The sequence below is a fragment of the Plutella xylostella genome, chromosome 8, assembly GCF_932276165.1.
Source record: "Plutella xylostella chromosome 8, ilPluXylo3.1, whole genome shotgun sequence".
In the NCBI taxonomy this organism is placed as follows: Eukaryota; Metazoa; Arthropoda; class Insecta; order Lepidoptera; family Plutellidae; genus Plutella; species Plutella xylostella.
This window is the reverse complement of record NC_063988.1, coordinates 6,704,967-6,730,383: the sequence shown is the minus strand read 5'-3', so window position 1 is coordinate 6,730,383 and position 25,417 is coordinate 6,704,967. Positions and strand designations below refer to the sequence as shown.

The 25,417-nt window shown below is 40.2% G+C and overlaps 3 protein-coding genes across 3 annotated transcripts in view; 1 reads left to right on the top strand and 2 right to left on the bottom strand.

The window, feature by feature from the left end:
- Positions 1 to 2,554, bottom strand: part of LOC105381330 (protein yippee-like) — a 61,005-nt gene extending 58,451 nt beyond the window's left edge. The window contains exon 1 of the mRNA XM_038114689.2: positions 2,233 to 2,554. The gene's annotated coding sequence lies outside the window, so the exon portion shown is untranslated. The remainder of the gene's footprint in view (positions 1 to 2,232) is intronic.
- Positions 2,555 to 5,633: 3,079 nt separating this feature from the next.
- LOC105381331 (COP9 signalosome complex subunit 7b) lies at positions 5,634 to 9,269 on the bottom strand. Its single transcript, XM_048622515.1, has 4 exons — positions 8,900 to 9,269; positions 8,561 to 8,813; positions 8,094 to 8,314; positions 5,634 to 5,879 (listed from the first exon to the last, which is right to left on the bottom strand). Exons 1-4 carry the CDS (start codon positions 9,092 to 9,094, stop codon positions 5,727 to 5,729), a joined length of 822 nt encoding a protein of 273 aa, XP_048478472.1. The 5' UTR covers positions 9,095 to 9,269; the 3' UTR covers positions 5,634 to 5,726.
- A 304-nt stretch (positions 9,270 to 9,573) lies between these two features.
- LOC105381332 (zinc finger protein 567) lies at positions 9,574 to 22,824 on the top strand. Its single transcript, XM_048622562.1, has 21 exons — positions 9,574 to 10,228; positions 10,804 to 11,026; positions 11,311 to 11,546; positions 11,653 to 11,724; positions 12,103 to 12,250; positions 13,301 to 13,458; positions 13,892 to 14,035; positions 14,414 to 14,601; positions 15,133 to 15,207; positions 16,618 to 16,698; positions 17,686 to 17,977; positions 18,303 to 18,389; positions 18,767 to 18,890; positions 19,613 to 19,674; positions 19,774 to 19,871; positions 20,276 to 20,396; positions 21,007 to 21,058; positions 21,095 to 21,231; positions 21,541 to 21,701; positions 22,283 to 22,382; positions 22,807 to 22,824. Exons 1-21 carry the CDS (start codon positions 10,103 to 10,105, stop codon positions 22,822 to 22,824), a joined length of 2,703 nt encoding a protein of 900 aa, XP_048478519.1. The 5' UTR covers positions 9,574 to 10,102.
- The last annotated feature ends 2,593 nt before the right edge of the window (positions 22,825 to 25,417 follow it).

Genomic DNA, 25,417 nt, shown 5'->3' with positions numbered 1-25,417 from the left:
AATAGTAAGTAGTATTCGGCCGAATACCGAATACTTAAAAAAGTAGCAAATATCTTACAAAAGGGAATAAAAAAATCAATTTAATCGAAACATTTAACTATCAAACAATCATTAATTGCGAAAACCTGAATACAACATCAGTATTTTTAATATTTAAAATTAATTAAAGGCAAATCGTGATGAATAAAGACAAGTTTTTCGGAATTTGTTCATAAGGGACGATTGCTGCTACTGAGACACAGGTATTTTTAACAAAATATATAAGGTTTGGCTACTGATTCGAATTGGTTGACCACCAGTTGTACGGATCTGCCATAAGATTAAGAAGAACACTCTTTAAATAAAACTTCAACTTATTGAATTATACTGGATCACCTGCCGAATATTCGGTGGCCGAATATTCGGTATTCGGCTGAGAGCGTCGGCCGAATATTCGGTATTCGGTATTCGGCCAAATCACTATTCGTGGCATCACTACTTACAATCTTTCACGTTTATGTAATATTAGTTAGTATGAAATTAAGTATGATATTTACGGTGTGTTAATTTATTAGACGTAGCCTGGCCTATGTATTACACACGCGCTACGTAAAAATCTTTAAAACTACTTATTCATTAATGATAATTACTCATTCGATTTAAAATTTAAACCTCTTTCCTATTGTTTATCCAATGATCCACTGACCACCTGCTCTACATGGATCTAGAGGAGGTGCAAAAGTGACGTCACAGCGAGGCCTTGCATATTTCATTATAGGATTTATTTATACTTACTAAGTTGAAGCCACAAGCGTGCATTCGCATAATAGTGCCAACTGCCAGCTTCTAGAGCCGAATGCTAATATTAGTGTTCGTAACTTGGTTCTTTTACTTCGTTGGGGTTCTCTTTAGTTCTTTGGCTAGGATAGTATCGCGCTGTCGGGGTACTTATAGCACTGATGATATACAGATTAGGTAAACAATTGTGAAAGTGTCTAGAGGATTTTTAAAAGGTTTTGTCTACAATCGATCGACCCAGCCCACAGAACCTATAAGTACTTATCGATGTTCAAAACATTATATGGGCTTAAACAACAACAGTTCATGGGTCAAACAACAACTGCTCATAAACACCCTGGTATAGTCCTGTAGGACAGAGGACACGCAATATTAATAATATACAATGCTCTCAACCTGCACTCCAACTCGCTGGTTCTTTGTCCGAGTGTCGCAGGATGCAGTCGGCACACGACATTATTGTCGTAGTCAGACAACAAAGACGGCGGCGGCGACAGGGAAAGTGTGCCGAGTGGCCACGGGAGAAGATTTACATACTGACGCTATGAGTACAATCAGATTACCTATACAGGGTGTTGTAAAAGTGGTAGGTATGCTAAGCCGAAAGAGGCTGCATAGTAAAAAGTCACGTGACCATCAAAGTTTCTATAGCAACATTTATTTTTCAGAATTACTAAAAGTCGTAACACGCTATACCTGGGTAAGGGTACTTATAGCTGATAACAAGTGGTATAAGTAATTATGTTAGTACTAACGTGGAATGGGATATGATAATAAATATTATATGGATCTTTTGTAAACAAGTGAAGATACACTTTCCCACTCCCATGAAGATGCTTTTGATACTGATAACTTGGTAACAAAGAAAAAACACTGGCTGGTTTCATTTTATTTTTACCTCTTTGTTTTGTGTATACAATAAAATTATACATGCGTTTTTAGTGGAGCCTACAAATAAATCATTAGTTGAATTGATTATTATGGACCGTAGGCGTAGTTAGCCTATTGGTATTAGAAGTTGTGTATTGTGTAACATATAAGGTACCAGTAGGTACGGTCAGGTGCAGAGAAACCTGACCCCCTCTCATAGTAACAATGCTTCTGATGGTAGCTACTTAGGTATATATACAACATACATAAGTACTAGATAAGTGATTTGTACCTAGACCTAGGCACCTACGCAGTTACGTTTATTATTATTCGTCACTTGGAAGATATGAAATATCTATTATATTGCAAGCGAACATAGGTAGATAAACGGTATACACTATGTACGTACACGGTATATACGTGAATCCATACCTATATGATGTTATAAATTGATAGTGATAGTGATAGAGTTTAAAAAGCCTAGGTACTTATAGAAGATGAGGAAATGTGAGTGAACAGCTGAAGAGTGTAGGTATAGATAGAAAAGAGATCAGAGAACAAAGGGCATATACATAAAGCACTTGCCTTTCTGCTCATCCAATAAACGAAGGCCCTCTGGAAATGGCACTCCGAAGATAAACAGTGTCAAATACAGTATGAAGTCAATTTTTTTACGGAATTCACGAAATCATTATGTCCGTGACCGCCACTGAATTGTTTTCAACCTGCACTCCGGTTGCTAGGGACCGTGTATTGATTATATCAGGCGCTCTCGTGTTAAAAGTGATAAGTACGGGTAAACAGTCTTTGTTAGGTAATGTTTTTGGGGTTTATGCGTTTTTGCATCACTGGAAGTGTTCTTTGATCGCAATAATCGGTGCACTAGATGCGCTGCGCACTTGTTTGCGCTGCTGCGTCAACAACAGACCGGAGATACCCGAGTGGCTCCGATGTTTGCCGAGGCTATGTTTGCACCGGTCGGGAGGACTCGGCTGCCATCGGGAGGATTGCGAATTCGTCATGTGCATTCGTACATGCGAGGGATGTTTGTAAAGGTTCTACCTTTTTTGGCATAAGATTTTTTTGCCTAATCTCGTATTGCATAGTAACGTTTGGTCAAAGTCTCGTTACGCCGAAAATCGTATGGCATAAATCTCGTTTAGTAAAAAGTTATTTCGCATAACATTGTTTAGCCTAATAATGGTATGGCCAAATCTTGAATAGCCTAATAATGCTATGGCATAGGTTTATACAAAGTAATAATATTCGTTTAGCTTTAACTTTGACGGAGCGTCTCCCTACATAGCGCAAACTGGTGCCTTGTATTGTTTCCGCTGTTTGGAAAACGCTCCGCTCCGCTTCGCTGCGCTCCGCTTTGGTTTTGATGAACATGTGCACCTAACACGCTCCTCCTCGCTTTGCTCGTCGTCGCACCTATTTTTAGGTTTCGATCTCATGGGGTTTGTAATAATTATATTGGTCGTTAACTTTCGATTTTTTTATCATATAATATCGTGATTTTCGGGATGTAGAAGAAAAATACCACAATTTGCCTTTGTTCCCATCGAGTCACACAACGAACCTGTCACACTGTATACAGTTGGGAATTCTTCACGAAAAGTGTCCCATCTAGTCACAGTGTTACTCGATGGGAGTGTTACTCGTTGGGAATGCTTTATTTCTGAATTCCAAACCAGCCTCTGTGACTGGATGGGAAAATGAACTAAAAAATTCCCAACTGTTCACACGTTACTCGTTAGGATTTGTTCAGTGATAGATGCCCAACCAGTGATACTGATACTTATTGGTATTTATTTTAACGAAAATTTATATTTTCGTTAGTTGGAAAAGTTTTCGATGCAAGTAGGTATAAAAAAAGAAATATTCCGAACAATCAAATATATGTCGCAAGAGTCTAGTGCGTATGTAGGTACTGCACTGGCTTCGAAATAATATGTACTATCGAACAAAAAAGTAAGTTGCCAATTTTAAAACAAATCCCTTGCAATCCCAAATTTCCCTTTGCCTGTCTTTTTTTTAACCAACACCATTATTTAAAATTTGATCCGATTAGGTAAATCCAACTTCGATAAAGAGGTAGCTCGTAGAATCCAACTCGGATGGGCAGCGTTCGGGAAATTACGACACATCTTCACTGAAAACATACCTCAGTGTCTGAAAACAAAAGTTTTCAATCAGTGCGTGTTGCCAGTGATGACTTACGGAGCCGAGACGTGGTGCTTCACCAAAGGGCTTATCCACAAGCTCAGAGTTGCTCAGCGTGCTATGGAAAGGGCTATGTTAGGCGTATCCCTGCGAGATAGGATTCGTAATGAAGAAATCCGCAGGAGAACTAAAGTTACCGACATAGCCAAAAGGATTAGCACGCTGAAGTGGCAATGGGCTGGCCACGTAGCCCGCAGAGCCGACGACCGCTGGAGTAGAAAGGTTCTGGAGTGGAGACCCCGTGTCGGCAAACGGCGTGTCGGTCGCCCCCCAACCCGTTGGTCTGATGATCTGCGGAAGGTAGCGGGAAGCCGCTGGATGCAGATGGCGGGTGACCGTTTGGGGTGGCGATCGTTAGGAGAGGCCTATGTCCAACAGTGGACTACGGAAGGCTGAGAGAGAGAGAGAGATTATTTAAAATTTATTCCTTTGTATTATTTATTGCTTTCGGACCTTTAAGACAATGCAATGTTGTTTTGTGTTTGCACATCTGGTGGCAATAGAGACAGTAACTTTTGGTCAACTTGTACCCCATTGGTCAAAAGCGAGTTATTGATGGCTGATGCCTGCAAAGGAAAATGATCCTTAAGGGGGTGCTCACTTTTTTGTTCGATAGTACCTACAGTTAGTTGTGATTATGAATATCTTTAGAAATTATATTCATTTTATGAAATTCGGTAATTTAACTTTACACGGTGACGACGGACAGAAGGCGATGTGTTACAGTGACTGGTTGGGAATTTTCAATTTCATAATCCCAACCAGTAACAGTGTTACAGTTGTATGTGACACGTTGGGAATGAAGGAAAAAGGTGTTTCAACGAGTAACAGAGTGTGGACTGATGGGAATTTTGAACATAAAATTCCTAACGAGTAACAGTGTGACTGGTTGAGGTGTGACTGGCTGGGAACAAAGGACAATTTGTACATTTACTACATACTTAATATATATTATTTATTAAGATAACTTTAGGAGAAACAAGATTATACATAGGTATAGACGAACATAAATTTGAGCAAACGAAACTTAGGTGTTTAAAGATTGTGCCTAAAGAGTTTTAGACGAAACGAGCCTTATGCCACATAAGTCTTGGCAAAGTGATGGTTCGGCCAAAAAAGTTTAGACCATACGAGTTATGCGAAATGAGTTTTGGTCAATAAAGATTATGCCAGATGAGCGGAACCCGTTTGTAAACACACCCTGTATAGTAAGTAGGTACTTATACGCAGTGTGTAGGTACAGAGGGCCAACTATGTAATCTATGAGGATATCTACCAATCCGGGTGCTGCACTCTTTTAACATAACATACAAAGCTACAATAGTGGCCATGAATCGATACGAAAGTACTTATGAAATCAATTGGAATTTTTCGTTTTCCGCAAATATGTACTACAAGTAGTAAGTAGGTACCTAACTTCATTTACTGAACGTAGACATAGGTACGTATATTATTATTACTTATTGAAAAAAAAACTACTTACCAAGTACTTTTTCACCACTTTTCCTTCTGCAAATGTGGGATCTACTTATTTAATTTTAGTAGTGAAGTCCTGAAAAAAATAGGACTTACATAGATAACATACTCAAATAAAAAAGTATAGTAAAACGGCATGAGATGAACATAATCATAATAATATAGTGGGAGATGGGCGTTCATGGCGAGGCGAATTCACGTAATAACTATCCATGCTGAAATTATGTAGTCATACTCCATCTCCATTCTTCTACCATAAACGCTTAAACAACAAAACAATTCAGTAAAGAGCGAGAGTATCTAAACATTTATTCATTCCCAGTTTATCATTTCTGTAAGTAAGTATAAGTATCACAATAAAGTTATAATCTAACAGGTTATGTGGTCTTCTGCCAGAACTTGGCGGCGTTGCGTGGCGTCTTGCCCTTGCCAGAGGTCTTCTTGGGGGCCGAGTGTGTCTCGGCGCCGGTGCCGGCTGCCGATTCCTCGTTCTCTGACTGAGTCTTGAGGGTCTTCTTTATGTATTGTATCTGTGGATTAAGGAGGTTTTTAGTAATGTACCTTTATGTTAACTTGGTGCTTGGTTAGAGCGGTGGTAGCTCAGTCACCCAAGAGATGCAGGTTCGAATCCCGGCACTGACATGTACCAATGAGTTCTTTTAACTTAAGTACAATGTATACCATCACTCTTACGGTGAAGGAAAACATCGTGAGGAAACCTGCATATCTAGATTTAGCACATCTAGATATGTGAACCCACCAACCCGCAGTGGACCAGCGTGGTGGGAAATGGTCCAAGCTTAGGAAGGCAGTTTAGACCTTGGGGATATGCACAAAGGTTCCACTCGAGAGAGCCAGTTGCAGGTACTTATACCCCACAGAGAATAAAATATGTTAACTTGCTATTATGTCAACACTTTAACTTGCTATTATGTTAACACTTTAACATAATAGCAAGCCTATATTCAGCAGTGGATAGACTGGCACTGATGATGGTGAATTATATTATTTATTATATGTTAGTATTTATGTAGCTATAGTATGTATGGTTTATTTAGGCATTTTATAAGTATAGTTAGGTAGTAGGTACACTGCCCTCAAATTTTCTTTACTTTTATTTTCTTTATGTTTAAGGTTGCCTGTAAGAGCACCTATTGTTCATTGTTCCTAGTTTATAAGTTCTCTTGGTATGTTTTAATTTGTGGTGTTAAATAAAGATATATTCTATTCTATTCTATTTCCAAAAGTCAGAACTGATATGAGTATAGAGCTGGTATGTGGAAAAAAGTTTCACACTGTAGGTGCTACTTTCAGTGGCTAATGTTGATTGTCCCAGATCCTGTTGACCCAGATCAAAAAAATATGTAGTAAAACAAAAACAGAAAAAGTTTTTTTATCTAGCGAAAAGGCAGTTAAAAATGGTGTTCCACAGGGAAGCGTGTTAGGTCCTCTGCTGTTTCTTATTTATATTAATGATCTTCCTAATATAACAAAACATTCAATGATACTATTTGCCGATGACAGTACGATTGTTTTTACTAAAGTTAATGAGAATGATTATAACCTTGACATTAATAATACTCTTGACAACGTTGTTGGCTGGTTGACCGCTAATAATCTTAAATTAAATGTTAGTAAAACTAAATTAATGGACTTTTATAATAATGACATAACTAATTTGAACATAAATATTCTAGGACATACAATTAATGAAACGGACGAAACAAAATTTTTAGGCTTAATTATTGACAAAAAACTTACATGGAAGAGCCACATAGATACTGTATGCAAAAAGCTGAGTCAGTACTCTTATGCTCTCTATCAATTATCAAAAACTGTAAGCCAATCCACAGCTCTCATCTCTTACCATGGTTATGTGACCTCAACATTAAGGTATGGGATCATATTCTGGGGAAACTCTACAGACAGAGAAAACGTTTTTAAAGCTCAAAAAAGATGCCTACGCTCCATTTGTAAATTGCGAAAAACGGACAGTTGCAAGGAGTATTACAATAAATTAAAAATTTTGACATTTCCTTGCCTTTATATATACGAAGTATCGGTTTTTATAAGAAACAATTATAAGGACTTTGACAAAATCAATAACAGGCGTCACAATAACCTATTAAAAGCTATGCCTCGTAAAACAGCCGTGTTTAGCAGGAGTATACTTGGTATGGGACCAAAGATCTTCAATAAATTACCAAAGGCTCTATGTGACATTGAAAACCTATTTCATTTCAAAAGAGAACTAAATAAATTTTTACTTGAAAGGAACTATTATAATCTAAACGAGTTTTTCACAGACAATATCTAATGATAAATTTATGTATGCTGGCAGGTCTGATAATTAGGTACTTTTACTATTATTATTATTTTTTAATTAATTTAATTGTTTTTGATAATTGGTGTTTTATATAATTTTTTGGCATAATTGAAACTATTGAAACCTAACTTTATTAAAAAAATAAAACTGTAATTAAAATATTAATTCTTAATTTATAATTAATTTGTGTAAAATTTATAAAATTATGACTATGACGCCTCCTCTCTATTTGTACGCCTCATGGCAAAGCATGGCATGTCCTAACCTATACATAAGATGAATGTAACTAACCTGTGTTTATGCAAATAAATATATCTTGAATCTTGAATCTTGAATTGTCACATACATTTTCTGTGGCTTTCGAGGTCCAGCAAAGCAATACTATTCAAATCTAGGAAAATATAATGAATTAACTCACCTCCTGTTCAATAGTATGTTGATGTCTAATAGACCTCTGCTTGTGGTGGTTAGCCCTGGAGATGTGACGGTCTACAGACGCTAGCACAGCCTCGCAAGCGCCACACCAGTCAGCGAGGACATCAGCGATGGAGGCAGCATCCTCCAGGCGAGCATCCCGACCCAAGGCTACATCTACTTCTACCCGCTTACATTCTTGATCTAATTTACCATGGATGATATCTGGAAGATAAATAAATAATGTGTTAGGTTTGTTAGATTTAGCAAGCCTTTTCTTTTTGTATACCATTCCAAGTTATTTTATTAATTTAATATCTTCTATTCTTGTCTTGTATGGCACTTGTACTGTGCGTGACTAGCACAGTAAATTCCGCCAATATCATTTAATATCTTAGTTTACCAGCATGCTTAAAACCATTTAAAACACACTGTTATAGTTTCCATTACTAGTAAGATTGACAAAATTACCTGCATAAATAGCTTCAATGATCAGGTCTTCCAAATCCCGGACATTCTTTATGTCCAGCTCCTTCAGCAGCACGCTGTACGGGATGCACTTCTCCTGCGTGGCGAGCGTGGCGATGGTGAGGTGCTGCAGCTTCTTGCACTGCGCTGGCGTCAGCTCCAGGTAGTCAGACTTGTTCTCCAAGTAGTCTTTGTAGGTGCCGTACGCAAAGAGGTTCAGTGTCTTGTAGTGCTTCTCGTAAGTGCCGGTTTCTAACTGGAAAAACAGATGATACATTTACATATTTAAAACATTTTAGTAGGCTAAAATAGTTGATAGAACAAAGTGTAATTGATTCTAACCTCTGCTATGTTTGGCATCTCCAACAGTTCCCCAAACACATGAACTCCTGGTGCTTCGAGAACTTGCTTGATCAGTTCTGCGCATGCTGAGCCTTTTGCACCTTTGGCCAACAGCACAAACTGCTCCAGAGGGTGGTTTGATGAAAATGATAACAACGAAGACGGCTCGTCTTTTTCCATCGCCATAGCATTCATTTTGCTGCTTGTGAATATAAATAGTTACTTGAATTAATAAAAATAGAAAACTACGCCTAGTTTAACTTTATTATTAACTAATAAAAGACTAGATTTGTGAGAAAAACAGTATTTTTTACATCAACAAACTCAATTCAACAAAACAATGTCACTTTTTCCGCAGCAGGCTCACCGCTGAAAGAACACAGTCACAGAGCAAAAATAATAATTACCTGACATACAAAGCTCTAGTAAGATGGTGAGCGGGAAGATCGTGGGGTTTGTTGGGTGGAGGTTGGGGGAAAAAATACTTGAGACTGGAGATTAATAGCTTAATCTTCGACCGTGACTATTCATTGCACTGACTTGCACTCGTGCACTCGATGACTTTATTTAGCGAATTTACCTGTTTGATTGATTTTTTAATATTGTTTCACTCATGAGTACATCGTACTCACTATACTCTATGACTTTATTTTAATAATGGCAATACGATAAAAAGAACTAAATTGGCCATAAACAAAAAATAAATATGGCGTCCAGTTTTTTGTGTGTGCAATAAAATTAATTGCTAACGTGAGAAAGGGCCATGTAGTGAATATTTTCGCTTTATTAAACTTTCCTACATAATATAACACCAAAATGAATCATCTTAGTGCAAGAAAATTGAATTTCATATATCTTTCTTGTTGGGGAAGTCTTTGTGCCGATACTGCCAGTAGCGTCGTTGTCGTGTGCCGCCTTTTAGATCGCGTTGATTAGAGCAATTTACGAAGATCTCTTTTCATAGTCTACATTAGCTGCCTCAGTTTTCAAGTGTAATCAACTGTTCATCGAGCAAATGAATCGGTCGGCGTTTTGATGTTTGTCGGACGCATGGGTGCGTAATGTGTTAGTAGTTGTGTGAAAGCGTACATGTAATGGCTTAGCTGTCATGACATGAACTTGTGTGTTTACTATCAAATAGTGAATTTGTGTTAGTTGGTTTGTTTTTGTTGGTCGCTGCCCGACCAGCGTCCCGGTCCTAACATGTGTATGCCAACGCCTAGTAATGTGTCGAACTTTGGTTACTCGTGGGGCTTCACCAGCTCCGGAGAGCTCACGAAGAGCGAGGTGGAGACTCCCAGCAGCCTCTCCTACACCCTCGGGAATACGGTAAGTGGAACCTAATCTTGTCCTGTCTTGATGATTTGCATACTGCAGCATAACACTGCTACAGACTAACCAATGCACAATCCATTTTATGTTACCACTCCTTTATGTACTTTAACTTATTTATGTATTCGCGAGACAGCATAATGGCACATAGTTTACATGTTTGAGGAAAAAATACAATGGAAATTCATTTACTGTTATTGTTTCCAGCTAATAAAGATTTAAGGTCCATAATTCCAGTAAAAATTATGATAATTCTGCTATTATCCCAACATTTAAATCTGCTGAAGTAGAGTAGCAGTGTAATGATTATAAACTATGCTATGTATTTGTGTATCTAATCTATCTGTAAATTTAATTGAATCAGTCCAATCATACATTACATTTCAATATATTGAAATAACAGGATACACAAATTAAAATTGTAAGCTGTTGAGTCAATACAATAGCCTTTTTGCTAAAAGTATATATTCCAGGTAACCTTTATTGCATAAAGAACCCTTTACAGATTGTCTGAAGTGATACCATTTAAAAATTTATTGGTATCAGAAATATAAAAACTTCATCATCAACAGGGCTCACCTGAAACCACACTGACTGTGATGACTCACAAGACACCACAAGTGCAAGAGAAGGTCGGGACCGTTGTAGCTGTCTCCAATAACTCTGCTCAAGTCACTCGTGTGCTGACAACGGGCACTCCCGTTGCTGGTCGCCGAGCCATGTTTGTGCTCAACGAAGCCCCCGCCCACTCCATCAACAGAGTTTCTCAGCAGAATCAGACTGCCACCATACAAAGTGAGTTGTTAAAAGTGATTATAAAAGCTTTGTTGTAAGCAATTAAGTTAAGCTGTGTGAAACAAAAGAATTTTATGCACAAAACAGGTCATTGGAATTGGGAATTTAAATGAAAAAAGTAAACACTTGGAGACTTCCAGTTGATCTTGTGAATAATAATTGTACTGTAGTTGGCTTCTTCACATAAATTTACTAAAGTCTGTCAGTGTTACAGTTCAATATCACATGAGCATGTACTTCTCGAGTAATTTGATATATTTCTCAAAATTCGTGTTTATTCACAGCAACAAATCTGTCAGCAAAATCATTCATGACACACCTAGGTCCAATCCAGCTGACTGCCGAGGAATGCAATGAGATACTAGTGAAGCGGGCTCTGCAGGCCCAAGGGATTGCCACACCAGTCATAGACGCATCACAACTGAACCACACTCTTCTGAACGGTGGCTTGAAGAGTCTGGTGGAGGCCACGGCGCAGCAGCAGCAGCAACAACAGCAGTCGCAGCAGGAGAGCATACAGGTACCCTATACCCCATACCTATATTACAGGCTCTGCCTAGCTTGGGGTCGTATGGCCGTGTATGAGAAGTCAACATATATTATATAATTATTATTATTTTATACAGACCACCGTGCACCAGCACCAGCTGCTGCAGCACACCAAGCAGGAGCCGGGGACCACTAACAATTCACCAAAGGTATGCATTTCTTTGTTGTCTTTGTAACTAGATAATTAGGTACATTGTGGACTTAGAGTGATGATGGTGATGCTTTTTATTATAATATGGAGTGAAACAGCAATTGTAACAATGCAATCCACTTAAGTATTTCATCAAATAGATTCAGATATCAATATAGAATTAACAATAACAATGTTTGGTGGATATTTCATTATTAGAGAAAATATTTCAAAGTGAAGCTATCCTATTTGAGTTTGCATCCAAGAAAAATGTGTCCCTCAGAAATCCATAGTATATGGTTTATTATAAAAAATGCTGTCCTGCTTATCTCTCTCCACATTAAATTCCCGTCTCTTTATCTCCTAATAACACAACATAAGCTAAACCATCTTTCAGGCGGTATATTCGCAGACGGAGATGCTGAGCAACAATGGCATGTCCCAAGCGCCGGTGGCGGCCAAGGAGCGGCCCTACTCGTGCGACGAGTGCGGCAAGTCCTTCCTGCTCAAACACCACCTCACGACTCACGCGAGGGTGCATACAGGTATGTTGGTTTGTTTGTTGTGGGGATGGTGGTGATGAAGAAGTTAGGAGTAGTGTCCGCTAGATGTCACTAGATATGAAGACTATGATGCTATTAATGTGTTCTTCATGTGTTTGAATGTGATAAAGGAAGGATAAAAAATCAGGAAGGAATACCCCTTTGTCACAGTTGGTAGCTTCAACATGGAACAGCTTTAATACAAGCTAAAGCTGTTGATTAAAAAGTTTTTGTTGTTTATATTGTATAATATTTCTATAACTTATTATTTCCCATGTAGAGAGTTCTATATTTGTAGTAAGTGCATGAACCCATAAGTTGACCACAAGGGCCTAGGTAAGGTACTGTGCAGTAGTGATATTGATTTAGTTAAATTGTTAAGAGATACATAATTTATTTATATCAATAATTTAAACTATTATTTACATTGAAACTGAGCAATGATCGTATACATTTCAAGTAGGTACTCATGCTACATTCATGTTAATTGTTTATTTAAAAAGCTATTTATGATTAGCCTTGGAGTTCAGTTAACCATGAACCATCAGTAACGTAGCTGTAGTCAATAGTCAATTAGTCATTGTGATCCAATCCAAATCATTTCCACATAGGATCATCTGAATATTCTGCGGGATATGCATTTTGGGCGCAAAGTGATAAATTGACAATCTATTTCACTATTAAACTATTGTAATAAATAAATCCTATCATGAATTTATGATGAAAATTTTAGATGGTTTTGCGGTTGAATGTATACCTTAAGACCAGCGCCATCTATTAGCCAAAAATGAAACCACTAGCGCCCAAAACGCCCCGCAGCCTATTCCTGACCCTTGTCGAGCGCGATGCGACGTTGTTTCCCCTTGTTTCAGGGGAGCGACCGCATACGTGCCCGCACTGCGGCAAGTCATTCGCGCACAAACATTGCCTCAACACGCACCTCCTATTGCACAGTACCGCCCGCCCGTACCAGTGTGGCGACTGCAAGAAGTCATTCACACTGAAACACCATCTTCTCACTCACTCGCGGGTAACTGTCTCTTTTACTCGTAGGGGAGAGGCCGCACGTTTGCGCGCACTGCGGCAAGGCGTTTGCGAGGAAGCACTGTCTCAACACGCATCTGTTGCTTCACTCGGCGGATCGCCCGTACCGCTGTCACGAGTGCAAGATGGCGTTCACGCTGAAGCATCATCTGGTCACGCATTCGAGGGTGCGTATGGCTCTGGTTTTGTTTTGTTGTGTTTAGCAGATGAAGTCTGCGGTGGGGATTCCTGGATGTAGGGCTTATGTTCCCGTACTTTGCAGATTTGATTGTTCTCTGAATGACTAAATTGACCATGCATCTCATGAATGATAATGATCTCATTACCATGAAAGTAGACTCCCTCGGCGAGTGATGTATCAACTGTACTGTATCCGGTGCACCTTGGTCAGTCAGTGACTGACGCTATTCTGGCTGGCTAATCCCGTTTCATCTAAGTGGTGAAATGGTGGTAAACCCTAGACGCTCTAGTATGTCGTGTTTATAAATCACCGATACACTATAAAGATGAACAATAATAGCGAAATGTTATGTCAAATGCCAACCCATGGGATCCAACATTCCACAGTCCAACCAACATCTACAACCCTTCTCCCCACAGGTGCACAGCCGCGACCGCCCCTTCGTGTGCGGCGAGTGCGGGCGCGGGTTCCCGCTGAAGCGCCACCTGGTGACGCACGGCAAGTACCACGCCGGGGAGCGGCCCTACGTGTGCAATGAGTGCGGGGAGAGCTTCGCGCAGAAGGTGGGTAGAATTTGTTTTAGCATTAATATTATCATAGTTCAGCACTGAAGTTGTGGCCCAAACGACATTCGCCCGTGAGTGTCAAAAACGCCCTGCATTTTGTATCTTACATTTCCTCTAGTCAATTTGAAAGCATCAGTGGCCACCTGTCTGTTATACGACATCACATCACATAACGACAGCTAATCATCGGGCACTGTTTGACCTTTTCCTAGGAGCGTCACATCATTCCGTCGTCGGGTGCCGGCTTCTCACTATAGGCTATCTCAAGTCATCTGTCCAGCTGCAACTTTTTCGAGATTCAACCTCTTCGGCTTATACAATTTACGGAATATAATAATATATAAATTACTGACATACATATTATACTCTTTACAGGAGCACCTAGTGATGCACAGCCGCTTCCACGGCTCCCTAACTCCCTTCGTGTGCCCCGACTGTGGAGTCTCCTTCGCTCGCAAGTTCCAGCTAGTAAACCACGGCCGAGTTCACGGCAAGGTCCCCCATGCCTGTCCGGTGTGTGGCAAGGAGTTCCTGCAGAAGCGGACACTCGTCGCGCACATGAAGTGAGTGGCGGTCGCGGGTTGTGTGTGTGTTGCGTTAGCGACGCTGGCGGACCAAAAATGTTTTTGAAGTTTTTTTGGTTGTTCTCAAGATTTCTTGCACTTGTTTTTGAATTATAATTAAAAATATGGTTTTGGTAACCGCTGTCGACGCCAACGTATGACGCATATGATTTTGATTGAACAAATTTGAATACAGATGAAGGCCCTTCGCGCTCAACTTTAGACTATAATACTCGCATTCAAATAAGGTATTTCCGTAAGGTTAGAATTTTTTGTTGTATACTTAACACTAGGATTCCTACCGAATCCAAACTAAGCAAAATAGTACTAAGCAGCTTTTTATCATACATCACGCACATTAAACTTTTTTTTGCAATGCATGCAAGAGTGAATTTATTTTAAACTTACATACCACCATACATTACGAGTGTGAAAAGGACAGCTATAGCTTCCAACCCGGCTAAGTTAGGCGTATGAGGGAGACGGCATGTGTTGTTATTACCATGGGGTGCAACTGTTGCGTGTCGGCAGGGCCCACGAAGCGGATGGCAGCGTCATCTTTGAAGATAATATGCAGAAACATGAGGACATGCTCACGGACAATGAGTGAGTAAACATTGATTTGTTGACGTTATAGTTTTGGTGACTGCAGTCCGTGTCAGAATTGTTTGCAGTTAGGTTAGACCATTGAGTATGAATGGTCTGGAGACGAAATAGGCAGACGTTCCCCTCTGGCGGGGTGGTAGGCCAGAAAGGCCCACCGATTTATAAAAACTAGTTGCAGTCTCAATTTTCACTAGACTCAATCTAGTTGGCAAAGCGTTCGTTTCATAGAAAATGATTTGTTTACATACTAAAATGACAGCTTCAATTCATAGAACATCCGGATTCCGGATTTGATCACAGATTTGGTCTAGGTTTATTGTTATTAGCTGTTTCCTAGCAACCAATGTCAAAAAAATGCAATAGTCATGTACCGGTATGTATGTAGATATGTATTAATCGACAAAAAAGGTCATAGTTGGGAAGCGTCCGTAGTCGAATTGGCCTCAGTAATCGTAACTGATCACTGAGGTTAAGCAACAACGGACACGGTCAGCCATTGGTAGGTACAGCATGAGTTACCGATTTCAAATGGTTCTTTTCTGGACGCTTCCGTGCTTCGGACGGGACGTTAAGCCGTGGGTCCCGGTTGCTGCTTCGGCAGCAGTCGTTAAGCTTAGTCAGAGGCCGCCCGAAGGGGCGGCTTGAAAGCATCTGACCGTCGGGTTGCCCACTTACTCGACAACTTCAGTGCATTGTACTCATTCAAAAACGGCGATACGGCTCGCGACCTATCACGTGAGTATAAATGTACAGCGAAAAGCGGGTGACTTCGTTTATTAATCATTCCTAATTAAATTTAACTATACCTAATTTATTTGAAATTAGTATTTCTAACCCATGTTGTCGAATTCATCGATAACACTTATCGATAATTGTTACATCCATTGGCAAGAAAAATGAAGACACTGTGTTCATTATTAAATGTCACTTCACGTAACCCTTATTGCTGGGAATTAAAACTCATAATGATATGTCCCATGAGACATAATCATGGTAAACGGTAAAATTTCCCCCCGCAAAAATTGACAGACTTTTTTGTATCAAGAAAGATCGCTAAGGCGCTTCCCGAGGGTACACCCGAGTCCGCGTTGTTCTATGGGTTAGACAATGTATAAAAATTAAAGACTCCAGAGAAAAAAACATCTCTTACTTTGTCTCATCAAATCTTTTAGCGAGTCAGTGGCAAACGGTATGGCTGAAATAGCATTTGTTATAGTATTTTTCGCCAATCCACCACCACCACCAATGTATTATGTTATGTAATGTTTGTAAACTGCGGTCTACATTAGTTAAGGTGGACTAGGTTTTCTCCTACTAATAATGCTGAAAATACACAAATTAATGAATCGCACGGACTATAGTTCACACAGGGTATTAAAGTAAGCCTTCTAACCGGATCGTATATGGCAGGATCCAAGGCAAAACCGTTCACGTGTGCCCCATCTGCGGGAAACAATTTGCGCAAAAACGAAGCCTGATCGCGCACGTCAAGTAAGTACCTCGCACAGTAACGACTGGGATTTTTAACACTTGGATGAAAACGGGTTGTGTTTGTGACGAGTTGGGTATGTGTGTGATGACTGATGATATGTACTTACCATGATAATGATGCGTTCTAATAACATTGATTATCATTGATATTGTATTGAGTTTATTTATGGGGTTAACATGGGGATAACAATGGGCTTTGGGTTCAACATAAAATTCTGCAATGTCAGTAAAAGCCAGCGACTTCGAATGAGTATCACAATATCTCTTATCAAATCATACAAAGCGAAATGAAGCCAAATGAACCAAATCTCCGATTATTTAAAGGAATGTTAGATAGTAGCAGAGGAAGATAAAATATAACACCCCTCCTTTCGGGTCTTGAATGTTTAGTGAACCTATGAGTTGTATGACTAAACTAAGAAGTGTTCTTGATTTCACTACTTTGTTAATTAACACACACATCTGTATCTGCACTTATGTTTCCTTTGTATCATGCTCACAACATTAACTAATAAAAATCCATGAAAACCGTTTACTGTAAGTACTGTAAATTTATCAGCAAATAGCACCTCTATTGTTTTTGCTAAAGTGCTGCAGTATGTTTAAATTTCAGCTTTAATTTTAGTGTAGCAGTTTTTCATCCTTCCCTGCATTCCATATTAGTATAGCAGTTTTTCATCTTTTCCTGCATTCCATATTGATTTGCCACCTCATTAGTAGCAATAAAAACATATATTGAATCATTATATTACAGCCTATACTTACATGGGTTACGAATTATTAAAATTAAAGTGTAAGGTGAAAAATAGATGACGAAATACTTGCTTACTTAGCCCGTAAGGCATTGGAGACGTCGCTTTCACATAACAGGTTAGATGCCCAACGTAAGGGTTCTCTCAAGACAAATCTACCAAACAAAGGCCACATAGCTCCCATTTTACCTCTATAACTACACCGGCACAAACAAACCTATCTCCTCCTTTACAGAGTCCACACGGGTGACGGCGTCGTGGCCTGCCTCGACTGCGGGGAAGCCTTCAAGTCCAAGTCGGAGCTGCACCAGCACTGCAAGATCACGCGGCACTGCCTCGCCATCAACAACACGCAACAACAACAACAACAAGTTCAACAACAAGTGCAACAACAGGTGCAACAGCAAGTTCAACAGCAGGTGCAGCAGCAAGTGCAACAGCAGCAGCAGCAGCAGCAACAGCAACAACAGCAGCAGCAGCAGCAGACTGTTATAAAGCAGGACGATTTTAAGCCGCAAATCGTACAGGTATGTAGTTTAACGTTGAGGGTTACTTTAAAGATATTGTGTGTTCTAAATCAAGCGCCAATCACTTTTGAGAGTCTACCGGGTTAGGTGGTAACTGGCACGCCAAAATTCTGGCACTAGTGACCGGTCCTCAACAGTGCAGTGTTTTTGCCACTGGGTGGCGACTCCTCCGCGCCAACTAATTCGCGTTCAGTTTTCAATTCTCGAATGCGGTAAAAACTTTCTTTAGGCCAGAGAAAGTGCAATTTATAACTTTGTAGAGATGGGTCTTTCTGATTTTTCGATTATAAATATTATATCCTAATACAAATAATATTGTTTGCAGGTGATCAGCTCAGATGGCCAGCTAATAGGAGAGAAATCGTCGCCGGCCTACAACTGCCACGAGTGCGGTTCATGTTTTAATACTAAGGTACGTTACTTCAACATTTCTATCCTATAATTTTATTATTTCTCTTCAGATTTCGCTTTAGGCCGTTTACAGAAATAGAGCTGGTTATCACCGCCGACCTTCCGTTTTCATACTTTAGCCGAACGCTTATCATCGCAGATTTTCTCCAAATTTTATGATGTTGGGGCCACCTCTAAAATTATAATGAGCCTAATATTTTTTTTTAAATAATGTATATTTGTGAGCAATAACAGCAACTTTTTAAAGGTATTCCGAAACGTATAAGAATAAAGGTTCTTTTCACTTCACCCTAATAATCATCCACTGCTGGACATAGGCCTCTCCCAAGGAGGGCCAAATTTTTCAAAGTAATCTAAACCGTATTATTTCTTCCACAGGAAGCCTTATCCCTCCACGTGCGTCTGCACGCGGGCGACCGCACGTGCGTGACGGACCTGTGCGCGCTCACCGCCGCGCTGCAGCCCGGCCTCGTCGCCGCCGCGCAGCAGCACACGCAGCAGAGTATGTCACGCTTTGCTCCATTTATACCTTGTTTCACGGGAAAGACATCTGATACAAACGAAAACTACCCTTATTCGAATGTGATGAGGGTTCTGTCAGATGTCTCGTACTATTGTTTATCAAAGATGTGCCGCATCTTGTTACACTTTTCTAGTGCACACTGTACCTTGTAGTTCGTAGTGTTGTTTATTAAAGATGACCTGCGTCTTGTTACACTCTGTACCTCGTCGCCGCCACGCAACAGAGTATGTCACGCCATCTAGTTCGTTGTATTGTTTATTAAAACTTTTTGTTACGCTGTGCTAATGCACACTATACCTCGTCGCCGCCGCATAGCAGCACACGCAACAGAGTAAGTCACAAGCCTTCTCTCTATCTATCTATAGTAGAATAGCTGATTTTCCGAATTCAGCCACTTAGGGTGTTTTTAATAGCGTGCTCACGCGGATTGCGCGTCATTTTCTTGCGTCCCGCGTGCATATTCCACGCATTACAATAAATACTTGCGGGTGATACTTGTGCGAGGCAATCACGCGTGCGCGATATAATCCGCACGCTATTAAAAACACCCTAAGAAATACGTACGGGGTGACTTGCTGTTTAGGCACCTAAGCACAGAAAGCCAGTATAAGTTACTTAATACCTCTCGGAGAGACGGCTGGGATTCTAGGGGTTTTTCAGGTTTTCTTTCGAAGTGTTTTGACCGATCTAATTTGTTTCAGATCAAGGCATCCAGATAATACAGAGTCCAAACAACGTTGTTCACACGCAAGTTATAGCTACGGTATGTATTTTTCTCCTCCTTCCGACGGAGCATTGTATTCCCAACTTTTTATTTATTTACTCACATTATTTTGCTTACAATATCATATTTGTTTTACAGAATCATCACATAGCAGCGCCTCGGCCGAAGATCCATTTCTGCGTGGACTGCGGCAAAGGTTTTGCAGCTAAACACGGACTGTTAGCACATCACAGGAGGTATGCTTTCCACATCAAATACAGCCTTTGTTCTTTTTCTAACGAAATAATTATTCTAGAGTGTCTCGTTGACAAACAGTGAAGTAGGGGTCTGTCACTGTGGTGAAAGGATTGTCCAGTCCAATAAGAAACGCATGAAATCGATTATGTAGTTTTAAATAGTAACCCCCTTATTCATAGAAAAGTTATAGGACGTTTAGCTATTGAACTGTTTGGTCCCTCTCTATCAATCAACAATTTGTTCCTTGACAGAGAGGGACAAAACAGTTCAATAGCTAAAACATCCTATAACTTTTCTATGAATAAGGGGGTAAGCATTCATACATTGATAGGTACAGGCAGACGCGGAAAGCGACTTTCCTTTACACTATGTAGTGATAACTAAATTAATGTCCATATTCCAGACACCCGGACGGCAGCTGCACGCTGCGCACGCACGTGTGCGACCAGTGCGGGAAGGCGTTCTTCCAGAAGAACCACCTGATGCTGCACCAGCGGCAGCACATGGACCTGCCCAGCAGAAATGTGAGTGTTTATTGGATTTATGACGGCGGATATTGCACTGAGTGATAAAGGGCCTGAGCTTGAAGAAAATGGTTACTGCATTATCATATTACCCCATATTTTTCCACTCCTGGTCGTTGGATCGTATCAGAAATGAGGTTATCCGTCAGAGGACTAAGGTTACGTAGACGAGTTCTCGAGTGGAGACCGCGAACAGGCAAACGCAGCGTGGGACGCCCTCCTGCCCGCTGGACTGACGACCTTAGGCGGGTGGCGGGTAGTGGTTGGCTCTGGAAGGCCGAGGACCGAGTGTTGTGGCGCTCCTTGGGAGAGGCCTATGTCCAGCAGTGGATGATTATTGGCTGATGATGATGATGATGGTCGTTAGACGTGGACTTATAGGCCTTATTTCACTGATTAAAGTGCCAATGATCCAGGTAAAATTCTCTCGTCAACATCATCAGCCCGTAATCGCGCCATAGCGTAGAGGGCCATAACACTCTGTCATCGGCCATGCTTATTCAGTATTACCTGCAGCTACCGCTCTTTGCATTTCATTGACAAATCCTCTGTACATTTAACTACACTGTAATTTAACCCTTAAATTAATCTAATGACTTATCATCAACAGCAGTCACAAGCGCAACAACAAGCGAATCAGCAACAACAACAACAACAGCAGCAGCAACAACAACAACAGCAGCAACAACAACAAGCAGCGCAACAAGCGGCGCAGCAGGTTCAGCAACAAGTTCAGCAGCAGGTGCAACAGCAGGTGCAACAAGTGCAGCACCAGGTGCAACATCAGCAGAACATGAACGATATTGAGGAGCATCAGCAGCCGGCTCTTATACAGGTGCGTTATAAATGCTGTTGAGATTTTTTGCTAATCCCGCTGGAAATTTACTTACGGGCGTGAGTATCGAAATAAAAAGTTTATGGATCATCTTCCTGATTGGTCTTAGTTCTGATTCATCTGATCTAAAAATGCTCTACATCTTAAAATCTTACCAACTGTGATTTAAAATCTTTCAATGTAAATCATATATATAAAATATGTCATAAATTTACCGTAGATGAACCATGGATCCACCTAAAAACACTTTTATTTCGGTCCACACGCTTCTACAATACGTACCTAACACTCCTTTCCTTCCAAATCCAGGTGACGAACCGGTCGGGCCAAGTGATCGGCAACCAGATCCTGCTGGGCAACATCAACGCGCGCCGCCAGATCATCGGCTCTCAACTGCACATCATCGGCAGAGACGGCAAGACGATTGGTACCCAGTTACAGCCGAAGCTTGAGAGACATCACACTACTAGGTGAGTGCTTTGTGTTGTTGTTTGTGAGTGTCGGTGGGATTGGAGCACAAATGCGAACAAACACACGAATGTAAAATTTAGACCTCCGTTATCAATGTCACCACACAAATATATCACAACAAACATTTAAAGACAACTTTAAACAAATATAAGTCCCGTACGGGATCCCCGGTACCACAGTCAGTCACTAGCGATTTTGCCATCCGGTCGACGTATTTTTGCACTTGTAGTTATTTAAGTAAAGGCTAATATGTATATATAATATATGGTATTTCCGCTTTACGGGCGTACATTAAGAACAACGTTGGCTACCCATTTCATACTTTTTCCGAACCAACACTGATAGCGCGGCAAGCCTAGCACGGGGCGCAATACGCTGGCGACAAGACGTAATAAGAGTTTCGCGTCGCGCTCACTCACATCGCGCGGCTTCGAGAGCGAGTGCGAAGGAATACTTGTCCTATCTTGACGAGCTCGTCTTGCACCCTTTTATGGTAACCTTTATGCGCCCTATGTTTGGACGCACCGTAAAGTGCGGCCATCGGATAGTTTCACACTAATGTCAGGTTGGTGTGTTCCAGCGGCGACGTGAAGGACGTGGGCGGGCTGGTGCTGTCCGCGGGGCGCTCCAACCTCATCAAGTACGAGATCTCGCTGCCGCCGCCGACCTCCGTGGTGCAGGTAATTAATCTTTCATCATCTTCAACCCATAAACATCCACTGCTGGATATAGGCCTTATTACCCAATAATCAGCTACTGCTGGGCATAGCCCTCTCGGAAGGAGCGCCACAACACTCGGCCCTTCCTCATCCAGCCACGACCGGCTACTTGTCTAAGGTCCAGCGGGCAGCATACTGTTAAAATTATTTTCCTGAATGATTAAACCAGAATCGAAGCCAGGGTTTTGAAACCAAATAACTGGAGTGAACCAGCCCCTTCTTAAACTTATCCACAAATCCATTCAGTAGTTTTAACGTACAAGAGTAACAAACATCCAAACATACTTTGGCGTATGTAATATAAGTGCCTCATCAATTTTTTTCCTGGGGATTTGAAAGTTATGTGTCAGAATAATGTACAAGTATTAATTATATTTTATTTCAGGTCCATAACCTCGACTGAGATCCGCTCGACACAGTGCCGAAGCGCGACCCTGACGAGCCGATGCTCGTGTGGCTTAGGAAGTGAAGGGACCAACTCTCCAGTGGACGCGGGGCAGCCGCGTGGAACCACTGCGGTGGACACGGAGCCCAGTAGACATCACCGTGTACTGGGACTGGCAAGAGGCTGATAGATGCCTTATAGCAGAATAAAAAGGAACTTTTAAACTCCAACTGTCTTAACTGTCCTGCCTCGCGCCTACAGCCTTCTCCGTCTATAAAGAATCAATGTAATACCTCGCATGAATGCAAAGATGCAAGTTTCTTTACAAGACAAGCTAGTGTTTGTGGTGATTATGAAAGTTGACGTCAATCTTTGTAATACGAACGAAGAGCTAGTTAGAAAGCGTGTTTGTCACCTTTGCCTTCCTAATACGGTTGCTAGTCGACAGCTGTGTCGGTGTGCGAATGAACACTAAGTGTGAGTGAACAGTGTTAATAATAAGTTTTGAAATCTGTAGGAATTGTTATCGTCTACTGCCAAAATTTACATCAATTATGTAGTAATAACCCCATTTTATTATTCTATAGTGAAGCAATAAATATTGTCTGTCTTTCAACGAAATTCAGTAGATCTGACTAAAAAACTGATATGAATTGTCTACGAATAGAATTATGTAAATTAAGCATTTTGTTGTTTTGTAATATAAAACTCGGCACAAAATCGTGGTTGCGAAATCTGTAAAAAATATTAAAATCTACTTAAAAAGCATTGATTCTAAATAAAATGCTCTAAAATTTAGAGTATTGTGTTGTTCGGTAACTTGATATTGTAAATAACTAAGTATCGTTGTAGTTGATAACGTAGACTAGAGCACCAGAGTGGTTCTTACTCTGAATAAGACTTGTACATATCACGAACGGTTTTATAATGTCATAGAATCTTGTAATTTTCTGTACAATTTATTTAGGCGTATGCATTTTTAAGTTAATCGTAGTTATGCTTCAAAATAAGTACATTTATATCCTCAAAATTAATTTCAAGGTGGATTCGATTACTCAAGTGCAATTGATTTGATTTAGAATATGGAAAACTATGCAGTTATTAATAAAAAAATATACTTCCACCCTTAAGTTTTAGATCTAGTCTGTGATAGGTATATTTTATAAAGAACTGCGTCATATTTGTATGTGTGAATAAAATATTAACATGAAGTTGAGAGCTTAGATTATGCCCCACTGATTGCTTTGCTCCTAACATAAAAGTAAAATAATAAGTTATTGTTTTTCCACCTTATTGTTACATAGCTTGACCATAAATAGATTCATATACCTACGTATTGATATTAATTAATTAAAATAACATTGATGTGAAAAGTGACTAAAACACAATCATTTTGCAGTATTACTATTTTCCAAAAAGGCAAGTTTATAATAATTTGAAGTAGGAAATCATAACGTTTTCGTATTAGACATATTTCTATAACATAAATTATGTTGAACATTGACTGTTTGCCATTTACTTACATGTAAATATATAGTTCATATCTATAATTTTTATATTAAATGAAAATATACATACTATAATGGAATTTAGTTGTTTTTCTGCGATAGACAGTCCCACTTTTATTTTATTTATTGGGTTAACGACAGTAAGGGCTATATTTCACCAGGACACTATGGCGGCGCAACCAGTCGCCGCCACCAACAAAATGTATAGAGCTCTACGGAGCCTGGTGTGCGTTTGGTTGCGCACATACTCTATACATTTTGTTGGTAGCGGCGACTGGCTGCGCCGCCATGGTGTCCCGGTGAAATATAGCCCAAATAGCCTCTATGAAACTTAACATCTAAACATAAACACTTGTAACTAAGTTTGATCGTTTTAAAAAACGAAAAGCTTTCGAATTTTATTCTTACTATATTCCCTATTTTATGAAACACAATTATTAGAATGACGAAACTGAGCCAAACTTACACAGGTCCATCCAACAATACATATCTCTTTGTAAGTTAATGTGTACTTACTCGTGCAATATTTTTAACCCTAGGCTAGGTCATAAAAAATATACTGAAGTACGACGGACGTTGACTGACCCAATGCCCCCGCCCAAGTTAAATTGCCCAAGTACTTTTTCCCACTCTATTCAGGCCAACGTTGTACTTACAAACGCTTAATTCGGGTCTCCGCAATGGGCCGTTATGTCGTAACGTTTTGGACCTATTTTATCTCGAATTGCTCGCAGTAAAAGGACGTGAGATACGATTTTACTTCGGAGAGTAAAAAATACTACCCTGATCGTAAATGGGTCATGAATTAAGCATGGTTAGAAGATAATTTAAACATTACTTATCAAGCTAGCAGCTGTTAACTAATGTATGTATCTTGACTTGAACAATATCTACTAAAATGAGTTGTAGGTATATTTTCAAAACACTGTAGTTACTTGAAAACGAAAATTGAAAAAATAATAATCTAGCTACCTAAAAACTGGACACGTAACGGTGTAAGTTACAGGAGGTTTTCCATAGGTACTTAGGCAGCGTTCCCACTACGCCGGACCGGCAGATCTGCCGCGCCGGTAAATCTGCCGGAAGAGCTAGTGGCTGTACAA